Source organism: Diaporthe citri, assembly GCF_014595645.1.
Source record: "Diaporthe citri strain NFHF-8-4 chromosome Unknown scaffold_10, whole genome shotgun sequence".
Lineage (NCBI taxonomy): Eukaryota > Fungi > Ascomycota > Sordariomycetes > Diaporthales > Diaporthaceae > Diaporthe > Diaporthe citri.
In genome coordinates this window covers 1,838,156-1,853,569 of record NW_025064855.1, presented here as the reverse complement: position 1 = coordinate 1,853,569, position 15,414 = coordinate 1,838,156, and the positions used below count along the sequence as shown (strand labels likewise).

The window sequence follows — 15,414 nt, the reverse complement described above, 5'->3', positions numbered from 1 at the left end:
TCCTCCAAATTCGTTCATACGCCGACTCAACCACACCGACAACATGTTGCGAACTCAACGTCTTGATGGTGGGAGAGCAGCCGATCCACGGCATCTACGTGCTTTACCCAGGTATTTGTCAAAAGTTCGGCCAGAGAAACGCTTGGTTCAGCCGCCCACATTCAGATCGTCAAAGGCCTCTGTAGCTTTATGGAGAAAGAACAATACAGAGGGGCGAAGGACTGAAGTTGTGGGCACGCCACGGCATGCATCATATATGGAAACACACATGTGTAACACTGCTGTGCAACGAGGTCAGATGGGGAAAGGACTCACCCCAAAGGCCGGCCAAACAATGCTACAGCCCGATTTGAATTGCTTGTGCCTCCGAGACTGCATCAGCCAGGTAGTGTTCAAGTACAATAAGATACCACTTCTTTCCCACGACGAGTCCAATGACAAAGCTGAGCCTTTGCCGCGTCTACAATTTGCCCCATGTTGCAGTGCGTTCCCGAACATTGATATGTTGTATTCTGCCCATGTCCAATGTGACATCCTCGCTAACCAAAAGAGTACGGAGGAGGAAGTACTTAGCACGTGCTTGGAACCGCCTCCCATTCTTATCTATTCGGTTCGTGTTACGATGAGAATCTAGGCCTCAGACTTAGCGCGGTTTTCATGATGGTTTGTTTCATCGGAGCACCGACTGGGGTTATCTATCTTTGTGTACACGAATATGTCTGAGCGCAGGTTGATTCTAGTACTAGACGTAGCCTTCGACTCGACTACTGCCGCACGAAGCAATTCCTCGTCGATCTAAATGAACCAAGTCGAACATTCCCACCCCGCTGTCACAACACATATTATTAAGGGCCGCGGATCCATATCGCTCACGGTATGACATTGGAAAACAGCAGAGCCATCTCGACAAAGCAAGTAGTGAAACGGCCTAGGAAACGAAGCTTTGGCAGACTCTCGGGCCCTCGTAGCTACACTAGTACTAAAGCTATCACACGCTCAGGCAATCTTGCTGGGCACAAGCTTCATTTGACAGCTATCACTCGAACAGAATGCATGCGGTGCGTTTCAGATGCCAATGTTCTGGGGTAGTGCGGAGGTTATACGAACATTGTGGCTTTTGACACGAAACGAACAATGGCATGCAAACCGACGTGGCTGCCTCCTGTGCCCTCAAGAACAAAACGAAGCTAAATTGCTCCTCTCCATGATATGATGCGAGGATCAGTGACACAGCAGTCTCGATCGCAATAATATATATAGGGACCTCCATGTGCACCAAATTGAGGACAATCGAATATCATCAACCTTGAAATCTTCGGAATTCGCATTTATTTACGCCTGTATCATCCACAAAGCACGTTTAGCATAATTTCGCCTTACTGAACACGTCAAGATGCCTTCTGAAGCCACCATCACCACCCCTCTCGCTGCAGGCGTCAAAGAAGAGGCCGTTATTGCCTCCCTTCATAACCACGATGTCTACATCAAAGTCACCTGCCCCCAGCTTATCGACTACAAGAAGGTTTCGGGCGGCGAACCAGCCATCGGCGAGACCTGTGTCTACGAAGTGACCGACAAACGGCCGATCGGCGAAACGACATTCCAATTGACCCTCGTTAACCAACCCAAGGGTATCGATGCCACCGTGGACGGAAAGGCCCCGGCTGGTTCCATCCACATCGAGAGCAAGTGGTCCGTCACCTCCGGCCGGATCGAGGAGAACATTGCCATCGATAGCAATGCGATCATGAAGAGGATGATCAAGGGCAGTGTCGAAAAGAGTCACCCTGAGCATCACCAAAGTTTCGTTCAGGCAGCTCAAGCGTGAGATGGCATCGGAACATTTGTGCAAATCAATGTGACAATGGAGGAGGGGCGTCCAGATGGGGCGTCGGTAATGGCTATTAAATGTAATGGGGCAGTTCCAAGTATTTTGTGTGTGCGAATGAATGCAGCAACTATGTTTCCCAATACTGCTTGATACTACTCGTGTTTCCGTTGTGCCCACCAGAATCTCCATACTCGGTATATCTATCGTTACCTTCCGGATGAGCCTCCTTCTTAAGCCTTCTCAGCTTCAAGACCTTCCAGCTCTTCCGTTCTCGACCTGCTGCTAGGATCAAGGTAGGGCTTCTCGCCGATGCCAACAGTCCTGTGTCCAAATCTTTCTCCAAGGCCTTCGTAGTCATTTGTGGCCGAGTGGAAGACGCTACGGTTATCCCAGATCGCTGGTAATAATGTCAATAACACAAAACATCACAAGAAGCATCTTCGAGCGCACTTACCAATATCATTGGGGTTCCTCCACTTGAACCTAACCTGAAGGTCATGGTTGTCAAGCAGGACCCTCTCGAACTTTCGCAAAAGCTCGTCCGACTCCTCCTGGGTGAGCTCGTTGATCCTCTTGGGGAAGGGACCCAGCGCGAAGATGCTCTTCCACCCAGTCACGGGGTTCGTGCGCACCACTGGGTGGACGGCGACCAACTCCCCGCCGACATTTTGAGGGGAGCCTCTCGGCTCTGTGTAGATCTTTACGTTATCCGGGTCCGCCGCAGCGGCGCGGAGGAAGCCCTCGCCGCTGAACGTAGCCGTGAGACCCTCGAAGAACTGCTGGTACTTCTCGGAGAAGCGGTCGTAGATCTCGTAGCCGGACGCCCAGAGGGTGTCGCCGCCCGTCTTTGGGAGCTCGGTGAGGCGGAGAGATGTGTAGTCCGCGGGGACCGGCTCGAACTGGATGTCTGAATGCCACTGGGCGGCGTCATAGCGGCGCTTGTTGGGCTGCTCCTTGTGGCGGAACAGCTTCTTCCTTGCGACACTGGAGATGTGGCTGACTGCGTTATCGCCTAGTCCGAATTCCGATGTGCTGTTGAGGACTGGGTGGATGTGCAGCGTTGAGCTAGACGGCTTGCCGACGAGCTGGCCCATCCTGTGCACGAACTCTTTCTGGAGCTCATCTGTGAGGTTTTCTTGGGCGCGGAAGAAGACCACGCCGCGCTGGGAAACTGAAGGAGTGGTCAACGGGTCTGTGGGAGAGAACGGGCACGAGGATGGATAGTGACTTACTTGTGATAGCGACGTCCCGAAGCAACTCGTCCGAGTTGGGGGCCTTAAGTATATCATCGACGATGTTGACGTTCACAAACTCGCGACCGATCACGGGCGTTGTGTCCTCTGTTGTGAACTTGTCTAGCACTCCGCTCAGCTTCAACGGCTCCCGGAAAGACTTCTTGTCTGCCGGGCCAGAGCCGATGGCAAGATCCGAAGTCGCAACTGGAGCCATGGTGAGATGCGGTATAAGCCTGAGATGATCGGCTGGGGTTTCTGTCTCGTCAACTCGAACTAAGTGGACGTGCAGTATGTGTGAATGTGAGAAAGTCGCGAATTAGTTCTAACTGACAGACGGATGTGTTCTCTATATTTATAGTATCCCTTTCGTTCCCTTCATTGCGTGTGTGCTCGGATTTCAATGGTGTTCGTCTTGCGACAACCGGCTACCAGCACGCAATCGCAAGTCGAGATTCGCAACCGCATATTGGCCCAGTGGGCTACCGATCGTGAGGGGATGATTGATGCATCAGAACCAACACCGAAGCCGATAGCGAATGAACGATAGCGTGATGCAATGCCAATGACAAATGCTGTCGTGCAACTACAGCAATTGCCAAGTTATCCACAGTGTCGCGCAGATGACCTTGCGGATGTCGCTCGGATGTCGTACAAGTTTCCGTCCTGGGGATGTTACCCACGATCCAGCAGTCAAGATGCAGCGGTGGAGGAACATTGCACCAGATGTCGCCATATGTGTGGGGGTACCAATTGATGCCTAGAAGACGGACGAGTTTGCTTGCTGGGCTGTCCTTCTCGATGATCAATGAGTGTGGCACTCTCTGACACAACTGATTCGAATGTGCAATTTCATGGATCCGAGAAATAGGCTTTCCTCCGTAAAAATGCTGAGAATACTAGATGTAGACATCTTATGAAATACCTACGATTCCCTGGTCTCACTTGCTCAGCCAAAAGTCCGGCGAGGTTTCAGCGCCATGATGCCCTCTTCTTGGACGAAGCATTTCACTGCGCAAGCACGAGAGGATAACGCTGTTTCCCTCTGCGTCATTGCCAAGAGCGTAGAAACTAGAGCTCGAAATCACCGTTCTGGCCGCACATATTTCCACTATTGATAGACCCGTCCTATTTATCCGTCTCTCCTCTCCCGTGGATATGACCCGGATAGTTCTTGCGGCCGATAATATACAGGAGTTGCCTGTGCTTGTTGTTGAGGGGTTTCAGACGGCTCATGACCTTGCATCTCCCTCACGTGCTGTTCATACGTAGGCATCTCGGTAGAATTGCCCACTTTGATGCCACGCTCGTAGCTCACTCCGCCTGCCGCAGTCATGTGTTGTGCCTGTGACAGTTGTGCTCGTGCCGCCTTAGCTTTGCGGTATCTCCTCCTCCAAAATAACCCATATTACTACAGCTAGCCCTATGAGGCCGGCCGCCACACCGACGCCGGCCCCAATGGCTGTTCCAATATTGCTCGATTGGCCCTGTGGAGGCGAAGTTGAGGCAGAACCGGATGTCTGTGTTGGCGAGGTTGTTGGGGCACTCGCAGCTGGTGACGCGGAGCCAGCATCAGTGGGAGCTGCTCATTCGTGGTATCAGTGAGGAGCTCAGATTTGATTTCTCGTGATATCGGCAGAGGCTGTTCAAACTCATATATCGGTTCTGAATAGAGATTGGATCTCGTCCCTGTTGACTTACAGATCTGAGTTGTTACCAGGCCGGCGGCCACGCCCAGCGCGCAATAAGCATCAAAGACACTCAGAGCGCTCGTGGCCTGGGGGCTTGCAATGGATGAGTTGCAACCGGAAACCACGTCCCTTGAGATCACATTGCTGAAGAACGAGCTGCTATCGGTGCAGAAACAACTGTAGCTCGTAAGAGCGTATGTATCTTGACAGCCGCTGTTTTCATCCCGCACGACGGTGCTGAGAACGTTCACGGCGCATGCAGATAGCTCATTGTATCCCGAGATTGTGTCGATGTAGTTCTTCGTTTTAGGTGGCGCAGCACTGCTACTTTGTACTCGGCGAGTGATGGCTGCAGTATTCAGAAAAAATAAAGCTGTGTTCGAAGGGCGAGACATGGCCATGAGTGGAGTTGGGGAGTCATTCACGCTTGTAATGAGAAGACGTTGAAACGAACCATCTATACGGGAAGAAACAATTGACCTCGAAACCCATGGGGAAGGACTGATTGCGGTATATTAAAGGTCAAGTTCCGTGGTGGCTTGTCAGCATCCAGCTCACATGCGTCTCGACAACCCGAACCAGGAGCCCTTCGGTGACACAACAGCATCTATTTAAGTAAACTGCCTCATGCCGGTGCTTGATTGGCTCCCATCGAAGATGGCTTGAAGGATTTGTGAAACAGCACCCAATTTTGTCTCACTTTCTGAAGCGGCGCATTTGGCAACCCGCGATGCTCTTCACTCCTCAGAGACCGGAATTAACGAGTAGGAGGGGAGAAAGAGGACAATAGCTCAGTCCGAAGAGTTTGATGTGCAGGAACATTTGCTTGGCCTCCCTAGGGTCACAGGTCGCCACGGATATGAGAAGATTAGAAAAGGCCGTCTGGTGGAAATTACTTTTTCGACCTCCAAATAGCAACACTGCAGGCACTCAACTTGCCAAGCTTCCGTCCCTCGTGTGATATACTTCGCAGCCTAGCTTTAATAAGAAAGACTGGCCGGTTTAAATAGTCAGGATTGTCCTGGCTGTGATATTTACTAATTGCATCTGCACCAAGCAGCGAGACCCAGGAAGCCCAAGGGCCATAATTTGTCGTAAGATATTCGTTTATTAGAGGCCTGACATGAGCGCGTTGAACCATCCACCAGTGGTGCTCATCAAAACCAGCGGTGCAGATTGTGCCCGTGGCTAAACCTACTGTGTTGGGTAGTCTACAACTTTTATACCCTTTCCCTCAATCGCGATTTTGGGATCCACTAAAACTCCTCTAAGCCTGCTTGATTTCGCTCCAGTCACTCCGCGCCAGACTCCATCTGGAGCCGTGGCCATTGTCGCTTGAGCCTGACGGTGTCAAAACTTCCGCCTCGCCCGACGATATGTCCTGACCGTCAACTTTTCCTTCTGGTGAGGTAGTGCACTACTCTTCCTCATCCGCCTCAGCATCCTCTTCCTCATTCTCGTCTGCCTCCTCAGCAGTTTCCTCGCTCTCAGCCTCTGCCGCCGGCTTGCCGTTCTCCATCTCGACATCCACATCGGTAGCTGTGCCACCCTCTTTCTCTAGGCGCAGCCACTCGTCCCACTCAGGGAACAGCTCCTCGTCACCCTCAGCACCAGGGGCTCCAATCGTCTTTGCAACACGGCCCTTCTTGCCCTTTTCCAGGGACTCCTTCCACTGTTTGACCACGTCCGCAGTCAGACTGGGCTTGTAAGTTTGTGAGAAGAGCACAGCTTCGGCGAGACGTTCGGTCTTGACGAGAATGTTAACACAGCCCTCGACATCTGCAAGGAGCCACTTCGCGGAGAAAGCAACGTTGTGGGCGCCGGCATCCTCGGCCTTGCTGGCAAGTGATGCTAAACCTTCGCGATCGGCGGTTGAGGAGTAAACGAGGAGCAGTGAGCCGAGATCGTTGGCGTGTGAAAAGCACTCGGCGGCCAGAGAAACGTCCCAAGCTGTGAGAGCAGCGTCACCGACTAGAAATCGTTTTATTAGTGGTCTATTCATATCGATCGTCAGGCAAAGACACAACTTACCAGTCTTCCATCGATGCTCAACATCGGCCTCCTTGGCGAGGTCAAGCGCGATATCCAGCCGGCTCAGCGCAAGAGCAAGCTCGAACTTGTGCTCAGGGTCGGTGGCAACGTCTAGCGCGAGTTCCTTGTGTCCTTGGCCGTCCAAGAATCGGGCGACCTTGTTGAGCTCGCCCTCTGGAATTGCCGCAAGCAGCTCCTGGGCTGCCTCGAGTTCCTCGCGGAGAACCAGAGTCTGGTACTCGAGCACGGGCAGTGACAGGGCGAATGAGGTGACAGCGACGTCCTTGTTGCAGAGGTAGATCCTGGAGTCGCGCTGGATGTAACCAAGGATATACATGGGCTGGTCGAAATGCGACACTGTGTATGTCTGGTCGCCAACAAGGTAGTTCAGACGGTTGGTGGAGTTGGTGAACAGGAAGCAGTCACCCACCCACTCTCCGGTCCTCACGCCCTCGCTGATATCAGTGATGACCTCGAAGGCCGCCTCGACACCATCGTCCTCGACTTGGCCGGACTGCAAGCCCTCCTGGTAAGCCTCGCGACTGAAGCGCAGGATGTAGCAGGTATCATCGCAGGCCAAGGCAACCAGCTCCCCGCTCTCACTCCAATAGACCTCACGAGGCTCCACCTCGATCCGCCTGACCAAGCCACCTGTCGCCCAATCGAAGAAGCTGATGCCTCCTTGGCCCTTGACACCGAGGAGCACTCCTCCGGCCAGGCCATCCGCCTGGAAGCCGACATCCAAGCCGCCTTGCTTCTCGACGAAGTTCTTGAATACCTTGACGCTGGTCGGGGACTCACGGATGGCAAAGTCGTTCGAGTTTTCTTTGGAGGCCCAGACAAAGTCCAGCGCCGATCCGAATTGCTTATTGCGCCACGCGAGTGCAGTGTATACAATGAATTCGCCGTCACCGCAGACCGCGACGAACCGACCGTTGGCCGAATGTGAGAGGGTAGATGGGTAAACTTCGCAGCTGCCGAGATCCTTGGTGGTGAGGTTGATGGGCACGTTGTCCTTGGTAGCCTCGCCACCCTTGATGATAGCCGAGACCACCTCGTTATGTTTGGCCCAGATTAGCTTGCCGGAGCCGTCCATCGAGACGGCTGGCTCCTCGCGACCAAGCTTGACCACGACCGATCCTTCGTCGTAGCCCACGGCGACACTCTGCTTGCCCCGCTGATAGCTGACGCACCAGGCTCGCTCCAGGCCGTAGTTCAAGCTCTGCTCGAAGCGGTAGGTAGCAGCGTGCCATATTCGTAGGGTTCCATCCTCTGAACCGGAAATGATGACCGGGAGCTCAGGATGATAGCACGCAAAGCTCACGTTGTTGGTGTGACCCTCGAGGGTGGCGATGAGAGACTTGGTGGTGTAGTCCCAGATCTTTACTGTTCGGTCGTCGCTGGTGGTAAGGAGGTATGGCTTGTCGGAATGTGGGTAGTAGTCGACGTGGTTGACGCCTTTTTGCTCATGTGCCTCCAGGGTGAAGTTTGCTGTCGACGACCCGAGCGACCAGATCTTGACTGTCCTGTCCAGACATGCTGACGCAAATGTGTTGGTATCCTTGGGATTGATTGCCAGCGACATGACATAATGCGAGTGTCCCTCGAAGGTCTGCTGGCACTTCCACCCAAGGTCCCAATTCCATAACTTGATCGTCATGTCATCACTAGCCGTCAAGACGAATGGCTGCGTCGGGTGGACACAGATTGCGCGGATATAGTCGGGATGCGCCTCGAAGCTGGCGACCTTTTCTGATGTGTTGTAGTTGTGGACTCGCAGTTGGAAGTCATCGCTGCCGCACACAATCCAGTTCTTCCGCGCGATGAATCGACCCGCACGCACGGGCACGTCCGTCAGCTCGAATGTCTTGACGATGGCCTGCGTCTCGTAGCTCCAGATGTATACGTGGCCGCTGTAGAGGGTGGTGAGTATCCATGGCTCCGTCGGGTGGAAGTCGATGCCCTTGACACGCTCGCTCCGGGCGAAGAGCTGGCGCTGCATTCAGAAAGACACGATGTTAGCAATTCTCCTGTCCGTCTTCTACATTGTGGGATGCGTCTGGGAAGAGCCGGCCTGCCACGGCTTGGGCTTCGAAGCAGCAGCTCCAATGCGACTAGCGACGATGCCAGGGGTATCTGTTGCTCCCATGAAGCTATCCAACTGCGGCAGGACTGGGCCGGTGGTGGTAAGGCTGGGATGCGCGTACCTTGACGTCGAGCCTCATGCTGGGCAGGTGCTATCGATTTCGTGGCTCGAGGTTTAGAAGGGGACAATCGCTCGTCGTGGATTCGAGGTTCAGGGTGGTGGGGCGTATGTCGGTGGCAGACAAGCCAACATCAAGGAAGGACGACTCTTTCTGTGGTGAACAGAGTTGACCTTGTTCAACCCAGAACTGATTGATGGAATTGGATGTAGAGAGAATGCGATGGCAGGGGCCAGTAGGAGTTGGTCGGGCGTGATGTGGGTAGTGTCCCTGTGGGTGAATGGCAAGCTGCTGCCACGTCTCAGGGAGCTCTCGCAAGGTTCACTGCCAATTGAGATGTGGTCTTTGGGGAGCTCAGCCTTGGGCAAGGGCCTTTTTGCCTGAGGCAGCAATTTGTGGGGTGGTGCTAAGAGCCCTTTATGGACACCCCGTTCGCCCAGCCAAGTTGGCCCAAAAGCGTTACCTGCGGGGGTAAAGTTTAGTGCTCTCACCAACAATACTAGCCACTACGAATTCAAGGCTGGAGTTGTACAGATGAACACCACGGTCGGCCATGTCGTCGTCCTCAACTTTTGACCAACAAGACTATCTCTCAACTATCACCACCAACCACTGTGAAAACCGTGCCTTTGTATTGTTGGGCGGCCACTGCCTCTATCTCCACTCGTTGGTCCCTGTGGCGTTTCTTTTGAGAATTGAAGACATCTACGCTACCATCTGTCTGGGAGGAGCGAACCCGGGGTCTTAGGCATCTCCTCGGCACCCAGACGTTTGCTCAGTCTCGGCTTCATCATCCCCTACAATGATCACAGAACATGTTGAGGCACAAAATCTTAGTTCAGAACGTCTTGTTTATTTTGGTTGCTCTGTCTCATGCTGGACGGCAAGTTTCCCCTCACCATTTCTCAGGTGATGCTGAATACCAGACAAAAAAAAAGTAAAGCCAGCCATAATGGGGTATGCATGTCCGTAATCCCGTTTCCCCGAACACCGTACGATAATCCCTAGAACCAGTTTGAAACGCCGAATCTCGTCTCGTCATGAAATCTCATCTAGACAGTCATGGGAACGTCTAGTCCTCAGCATCGGCCTGCACCTTCTTGACAATGTCTACCATCATGGGGTAAAGCTTCTCGGACTTCTGCAGCCCGCAAACCTCGCCAACAATAGAGTCGGCGTCCATGGATGCCATCTTCTGGGCGAGCTCCGCAGACTCCTCGTCGCCCTCGACGTTCTGGAAACGGAGCGCCATCTCAGCGGCATCGAGAAGGCCGCTGCAGTCCTTGCCCAACTCCGCAAGCGCAGCAGCGGGTCCGATGAACCGCTCCTTTCGACCAAGCTTCCGGAGAGGAGCACGGCCGACACGCTCGACGGCATCCTCAAGGTGGGGGTTTCCAATGCGGGAGATGATCTTCTTGACATATGCAGCCTGCTCCTCCTCGGAGGTCTCGTGCTTGGAGGTGATCAGGTCGGAGGTGTTGGCCAGGGCCTTCTTAACCTCGGCCAGGATCTCCTTGTCTTGCAGGGCGTCGTAGACGGTGCGCTTCTTGCGGTTATATCCGTGGTAGGCGGCGGTGGCGTGACCAGTGTTGACAGTGTACAGCTTACGCTCGATGAAGGGCTCGAGGTGCTCGACCCAGTTGATGCCGTCGATTGGGGGGTGCTCGCCCTCGAAGGGCAGCTGCTCCACAACCCACTCGTAGAACTTCTCGAGCTTGACGTTGAGTCCAGCGTCGGCGTCTTGTGCAGGGACAATTCTGTCGATAGCAGAGTTGGCGTAGCGGGCGCGCTTGTCGTGGGTGTCGAGGCGCTCTGCCGGGGTGTTCTTAGGGTCCTTGATGTGATCGGCAAGGGCGGTGGTTGCGTTGATCATGTTCTCGCAAGCAATGACAGCGAGCGGCTTGAGGTCCTCAGCACGCTTGTCGATGCCCTGAGCGATGACAGGTGCGATGAACTTGAGGATGGTAGGGCCAACCGAGCAGGTGACGACATCGGCAGTGGCAATCTCATTCACCAGGTCCTCGGCGTGAGTCCTTGAGTTGATTGCACGGTAGTTGGTGATGATGTTTTCTGTTGTGCCCTCGGTGCCGACCTCGATGACCTTGTACTCCTTGGTGGAGTTCAGCTTGTCAACAACTTCGGGCACGACATCGGCGAAGACGACCTCATATCCGCTGTTGTGCAGGAAGCAGGCGACGAAGCCACGGCCAATGTTGCCAGCGCCAAAGTGAACGGCCTTGAGAGACTTGTTCGCCATTGTGACAGGACTTTGAGAGAGCTGACTGATGAGGGTGTCTGGACGGTGAGGTTGGGAAAGTGGGGGGTGGATGATAGTTGGAGGGATAGTCCTGGGTGATGGACTAGTTGAAGATGAAGTATTGAGGACAACGACGAACGTGATTATTCGTCGTGATGGGAGTCTTGATGATTTGAACGGAGTTGATGATGGTGGTTGGGTTTAATGAAGTGAGGCAGGAGGGAAAGTGGTTTTGGGAGAAGGGAGGGAGAATGCATTTATGTATGACAACCAGAGGTGTCCGAAGGCGAAGGGAAAGCGAAGGAGGGGTCTGTGGTTCGTGAGTCGCAGTTACCTCACATGGAGTCCCTCGTCCCTGACGTCGCTGTGGTCGGCTGCCGGGGGGAGGAGCGCAGGGAAAGCCCACTGGGAAAAGCAGGTGGGGCCCATGTGTGTGACCAGGGGCCCACTGTCCAACGCTGTCGGTCCAGCGCTACCAGTCTCCGGCCGCGCCTCTGGGTGATGGGGGAGTGGGGCTCCCTTCCAAGGTTTCTCGCAAACAAATCCTGCACCACCTGCCTGTGGAATGTGTTAGAATCAGACCTTTCCGGTTCTGTGGGTCTAGCAACGGGCCAACAGACGCTGGCTGAAACGGACCGGTGTTGGTCTGGCCAAGGCCGAGCTTGCAAAACGGCCTGCAATCTGAGCCACCATCACCATGTCCTGACCAAGGCCTGATTGGGCTCTTCCAAATGAGAGATTTTAGTGCATGACAAGGTTGGTCCGCAGACCCGGAATGGGACGGCTGGACGGTCTTTCGATTGCATCGTCATTGTCATTGGCTAGGGGCGCAGCCTGTTGTGAGGACGAGCGGATGGGCTGACCAGACGGCCAACGTCTGAGACATTTGTTTTGTTTCTGTGCATCCTACAGAAGCAGCCTACGTGTGCCTACGGCAGCGGCAGACACGGTGAGAAACTTTCGAGGTAGTACAGAATACTAATAATACAGCACATTGTCACTGTCACTGCTGCATAGACCCCAGCCGCTGGATGTGACGAGCAGGCTGGCGGCATGCTTGGGTGTCTGTATGTGCTGCAACCCCCTCCTCCTCTCGTATAAGCCGGCCGCAGGAAAGGAGTGCAGCAAGTCGCACAGCGCACCACCCAAGACTCACCAACTTGGTGGTGTTGACCGGCTTATTTCTCGCCGTCTCTCCCCTAATCGCTCAGGTGAACAAGCGAAGAGTCACTCTCGACTCTGCCCGTATTCACACCAGAACCCATCTTAGACAGGCGATGTTCAGTCAAAATCTCTTTGCTGAAATGCTGTGATCTCTGGGCTGACAATGAGTGGGTCCTTAAGGCTGGGCTTCGGACCTGGCAGCGAACGGGTGGTGGGTTCTCTGCTGACCTGCCACCCTTTGGCGACGGCAATTCCCTCAGCGAGACAGATTAGCTCTACCATCTCAGATCAAATAAAAGAGCCCGACCTCACCGCCCCGCGATGTATGTACATGCCGGCGCTTTGATGTCGTTCCTGGGCCATCACTTTTATTAGACTTCGAGGGCCAAACGGCCAAGGCTGGCTGGCCGGCCGCGTGCAACTGAGCCGCAGGCTGTAGCCGTCCCTCCACCAAAAAGATCGGCATGAGCATGGAATCCCCCGACTGCCATCCCGCTCATCTGCTCCGGCCACTCTATCTCGGACACCACCGCGACGCCTTTGTCCTCCAAGCTGGGGGTCTCGGGCCCTTGCAAAGGATGAATGCTATATTGCACCCCAGTGACCTCGCCGGTAACCCCAGATCTGAACTATTTGCTGGTTTTGGACCATATGCTGGGGCTGGGCGGGGAGGACCACGCGTTTGGGTTGGACAGCCTCTGATCATTTCCTGTCCCGTCACAACGTGGCAGATGGTGCTGGTGTCACAGGCGGGACTACCCACAGTCAGTGCAGTTGAGCAGTTTGAGCAGAGTTTCCAAAGGGGTTGAGTTGCCAATGCCTGGTTGCCCGCCCATCCACCGTTTTCTTTCGTCCCAGTCAACAATTAGCTCGCACGTTGCACGTTGCAGTAGACAACCGGCGAGGGCCATACGAAGAAAAGTGACGTCAATTCAAGGAGGCAGTGATCAACGTGGCTAAGTGACGTGCGTCTGGGTCGGGGCTGTAAGGTGCTGTCTAATACGCTCCTACACTACAGGGCAACATTTCCCGGTCCCGAGAGCAGTGCGACGATGCAGCTACAGTTCGGCACGGCGTGTTGCCAGAGTACCCGGTTGCATGCGCGTTTTACTCCGTCTTTCTGCCCGTCGTTTCCATCAGTCACTGTGTAGTCCCCGATCGGGGACCGTTTCCACCGTTCACGGGCCCAGGCCCTTCGCTGGCCTGTGCCTGGCCCCATTATTATCCCGCATCGTCCGCCCTCTTGCGTCTTTGGGGAAGGCATGACCGTGCATGGCGGGGCACAGCTCCACGACGTCATCGGCCAGGGGCGTCATTCGTCGGCGTCATTCTGGCGGCCCCTGACGGGAGACGACCATCGCGATGACTAGGCCCGAGTGGGTCCCTTTCATCACAGCTGCCTCATCTCAGAGCGCTGGCAACATCGAGCCCTTCCTGGTCCAAGCCGGACCAACGTTGCAGATCTCTGACGGGTGCCGCCAAGGGACCCTGCAGGTGTTGCTCCATGCCTCGCCGCCAAGTGTCATCGGCTCATTCCCAAAACGTAGGCTCACGAAGCCCTCACTACTGCACGGCTCACAAGCTTGCAATTGCCTCATCGCGCATGACGCGATGCTTCTTTGGCCTGGTCCCCACCGCATTCCGACCCTGCCCACGCCCATGACACACTGAAGCCATCGTCAGCATGCATATTGGTTAGTCGGGCGCGGATCCGCTGGGTTTGAGACCCCGACTGTGTCTTCCCGCCCGACACAGGAATGCAGTTCGAGTCTACAAGCCTGCTGTTGCTATTTGTTCCACGTACTGATCACTTTCGGTACAAGGTTTGGCTGCAGGATGCAGGATGCCAGCCATCACTGATTCATGTTTGCACGGCTAGCTTAATGGGTCTCTTGATGTTATCCCTGGTATCTGGCGTTGGCCGCCTGGCCCGGACCGCTCACAAAGTTTCAAGACCTCCGAGCCTGAGCACTTTTACTGCACACCAACATGCTTCCCCGAGGCCGCTGTCCACCCGTCTATATTTACTGCTTATATGCACTTTTGAGGTTAGATGTGACTCCGTTTCCAAGATGTCTGCATACACGCAGGTGTATAGGTTCCGGCGTCGAATTATCAATTGCCACCCAAGGCAGGCAGACGGCAACACAGTATTCACAAGCAGACTGCCAAAACGCCCGTCGGTCCATTGTAAGCGGCCCTCCGCCTAAGTCCCATTGGACCTGAAGATCGCAAAGTCTGGACCGCCGCGCTGCCCGTTGGCAAGCACACCATGATTGGCTGCTTACAAAACAAGAACCTCTCCTACCGCCTTTTCACTATTTTCGGATTACTCTGTTGGTTCAAGCCTCTGTCTCAGCAGCTGAATAGGGGAAGAACGTGCCATGCAGCGGCTATCCTCAGTGGATGGGAGGAACCACAGCCAGGCAGGCACTCTCCAGTTTCGTGCGTTTTGTTATACGGGAGTGTACTGTAGCCGTTGGTGCTCCAGCCTTTTCCCCTCGCTGGCGACTGCTCCGATGGCTGGCTGGAATAGCTCGATCCGTCAGTTCCGTCAGTTCCGTGCGGCCGCACGGCGGCCTCTTCTTTTTGCAGACACTTACTACGGAGACTGCACATCATTTCGCCATCAACCAGCAATGCAGTCAATCGATCGAGCATCGACGGAGGCGACTGAGGCAACTGAGGCAAATCGACGGCTCAGCGACGGCTCGATGTGCAGGCGTTTCCGTGTGATGTGGCCAAACCCGGCAGGTTACCTCTACTGATTGCAAGCAAAGATGCGCGGCATCATCCATTTCCTTCGCCTCGGAAGCAGTCCACGGGACGCCGTAGCCGCCGTTAGTTGCCGGCCACCGGGCAGAGTCTGAGCGACTCATGGAGGACAGCTGACGCTGCGCAGGACCGCATTCTCACGATGGCTTCCATCAGGAACCACGGCCCGTGACTGTCCAGTGCACCCCCTTATCTCTCGCCCCATGGAATCTCCTGCAGGCTGCAGCAA

At 54.6% G+C, this 15,414-nt stretch overlaps 5 protein-coding genes across 5 annotated transcripts; 1 reads left to right on the top strand and 4 right to left on the bottom strand.

The window, feature by feature from the left end:
• Nucleotides 1–1,393: 1,393 nt before the first annotated feature.
• On the top strand, nucleotides 1,394–1,828 carry INS49_003725 (uncharacterized protein; the record flags this gene model as incomplete). The annotated part of the gene is made up of 1 exon (XM_043164515.1): nucleotides 1,394–1,828. The coding sequence occupies one exon, from the start codon at nucleotides 1,394–1,396 to the stop codon at nucleotides 1,826–1,828; it is 435 nt and encodes a 144-aa protein (XP_043019280.1).
• A 233-nt stretch (nucleotides 1,829–2,061) lies between these two features.
• INS49_003724 (uncharacterized protein) lies at nucleotides 2,062–3,280 on the bottom strand (the record flags this gene model as incomplete). Its single annotated transcript, XM_043164514.1, has 3 exons — nucleotides 2,062–2,228; nucleotides 2,286–2,954; nucleotides 3,064–3,280. The coding sequence occupies 3 exons, from the start codon at nucleotides 3,278–3,280 to the stop codon at nucleotides 2,062–2,064; spliced, it is 1,053 nt and encodes a 350-aa protein (XP_043019279.1).
• A 1,153-nt stretch (nucleotides 3,281–4,433) lies between these two features.
• INS49_003723 (uncharacterized protein) lies at nucleotides 4,434–5,155 on the bottom strand (the record flags this gene model as incomplete). The annotated part of the gene is made up of 2 exons (XM_043164513.1): nucleotides 4,434–4,645; nucleotides 4,765–5,155. The coding sequence occupies 2 exons, from the start codon at nucleotides 5,153–5,155 to the stop codon at nucleotides 4,434–4,436; spliced, it is 603 nt and encodes a 200-aa protein (XP_043019278.1).
• Nucleotides 5,156–6,171: 1,016 nt separating this feature from the next.
• On the bottom strand, nucleotides 6,172–9,010 carry INS49_003722 (uncharacterized protein; the record flags this gene model as incomplete). Its single annotated transcript, XM_043164512.1, has 3 exons — nucleotides 6,172–6,725; nucleotides 6,786–8,781; nucleotides 8,993–9,010. The coding sequence occupies 3 exons, from the start codon at nucleotides 9,008–9,010 to the stop codon at nucleotides 6,172–6,174; spliced, it is 2,568 nt and encodes an 855-aa protein (XP_043019277.1).
• A 1,051-nt stretch (nucleotides 9,011–10,061) lies between these two features.
• Nucleotides 10,062–11,246, bottom strand: INS49_003721 (uncharacterized protein; the record flags this gene model as incomplete). The annotated part of the gene is made up of 1 exon (XM_043164511.1): nucleotides 10,062–11,246. The coding sequence occupies one exon, from the start codon at nucleotides 11,244–11,246 to the stop codon at nucleotides 10,062–10,064; it is 1,185 nt and encodes a 394-aa protein (XP_043019276.1).
• Nucleotides 11,247–15,414: the final 4,168 nt, after the last annotated feature.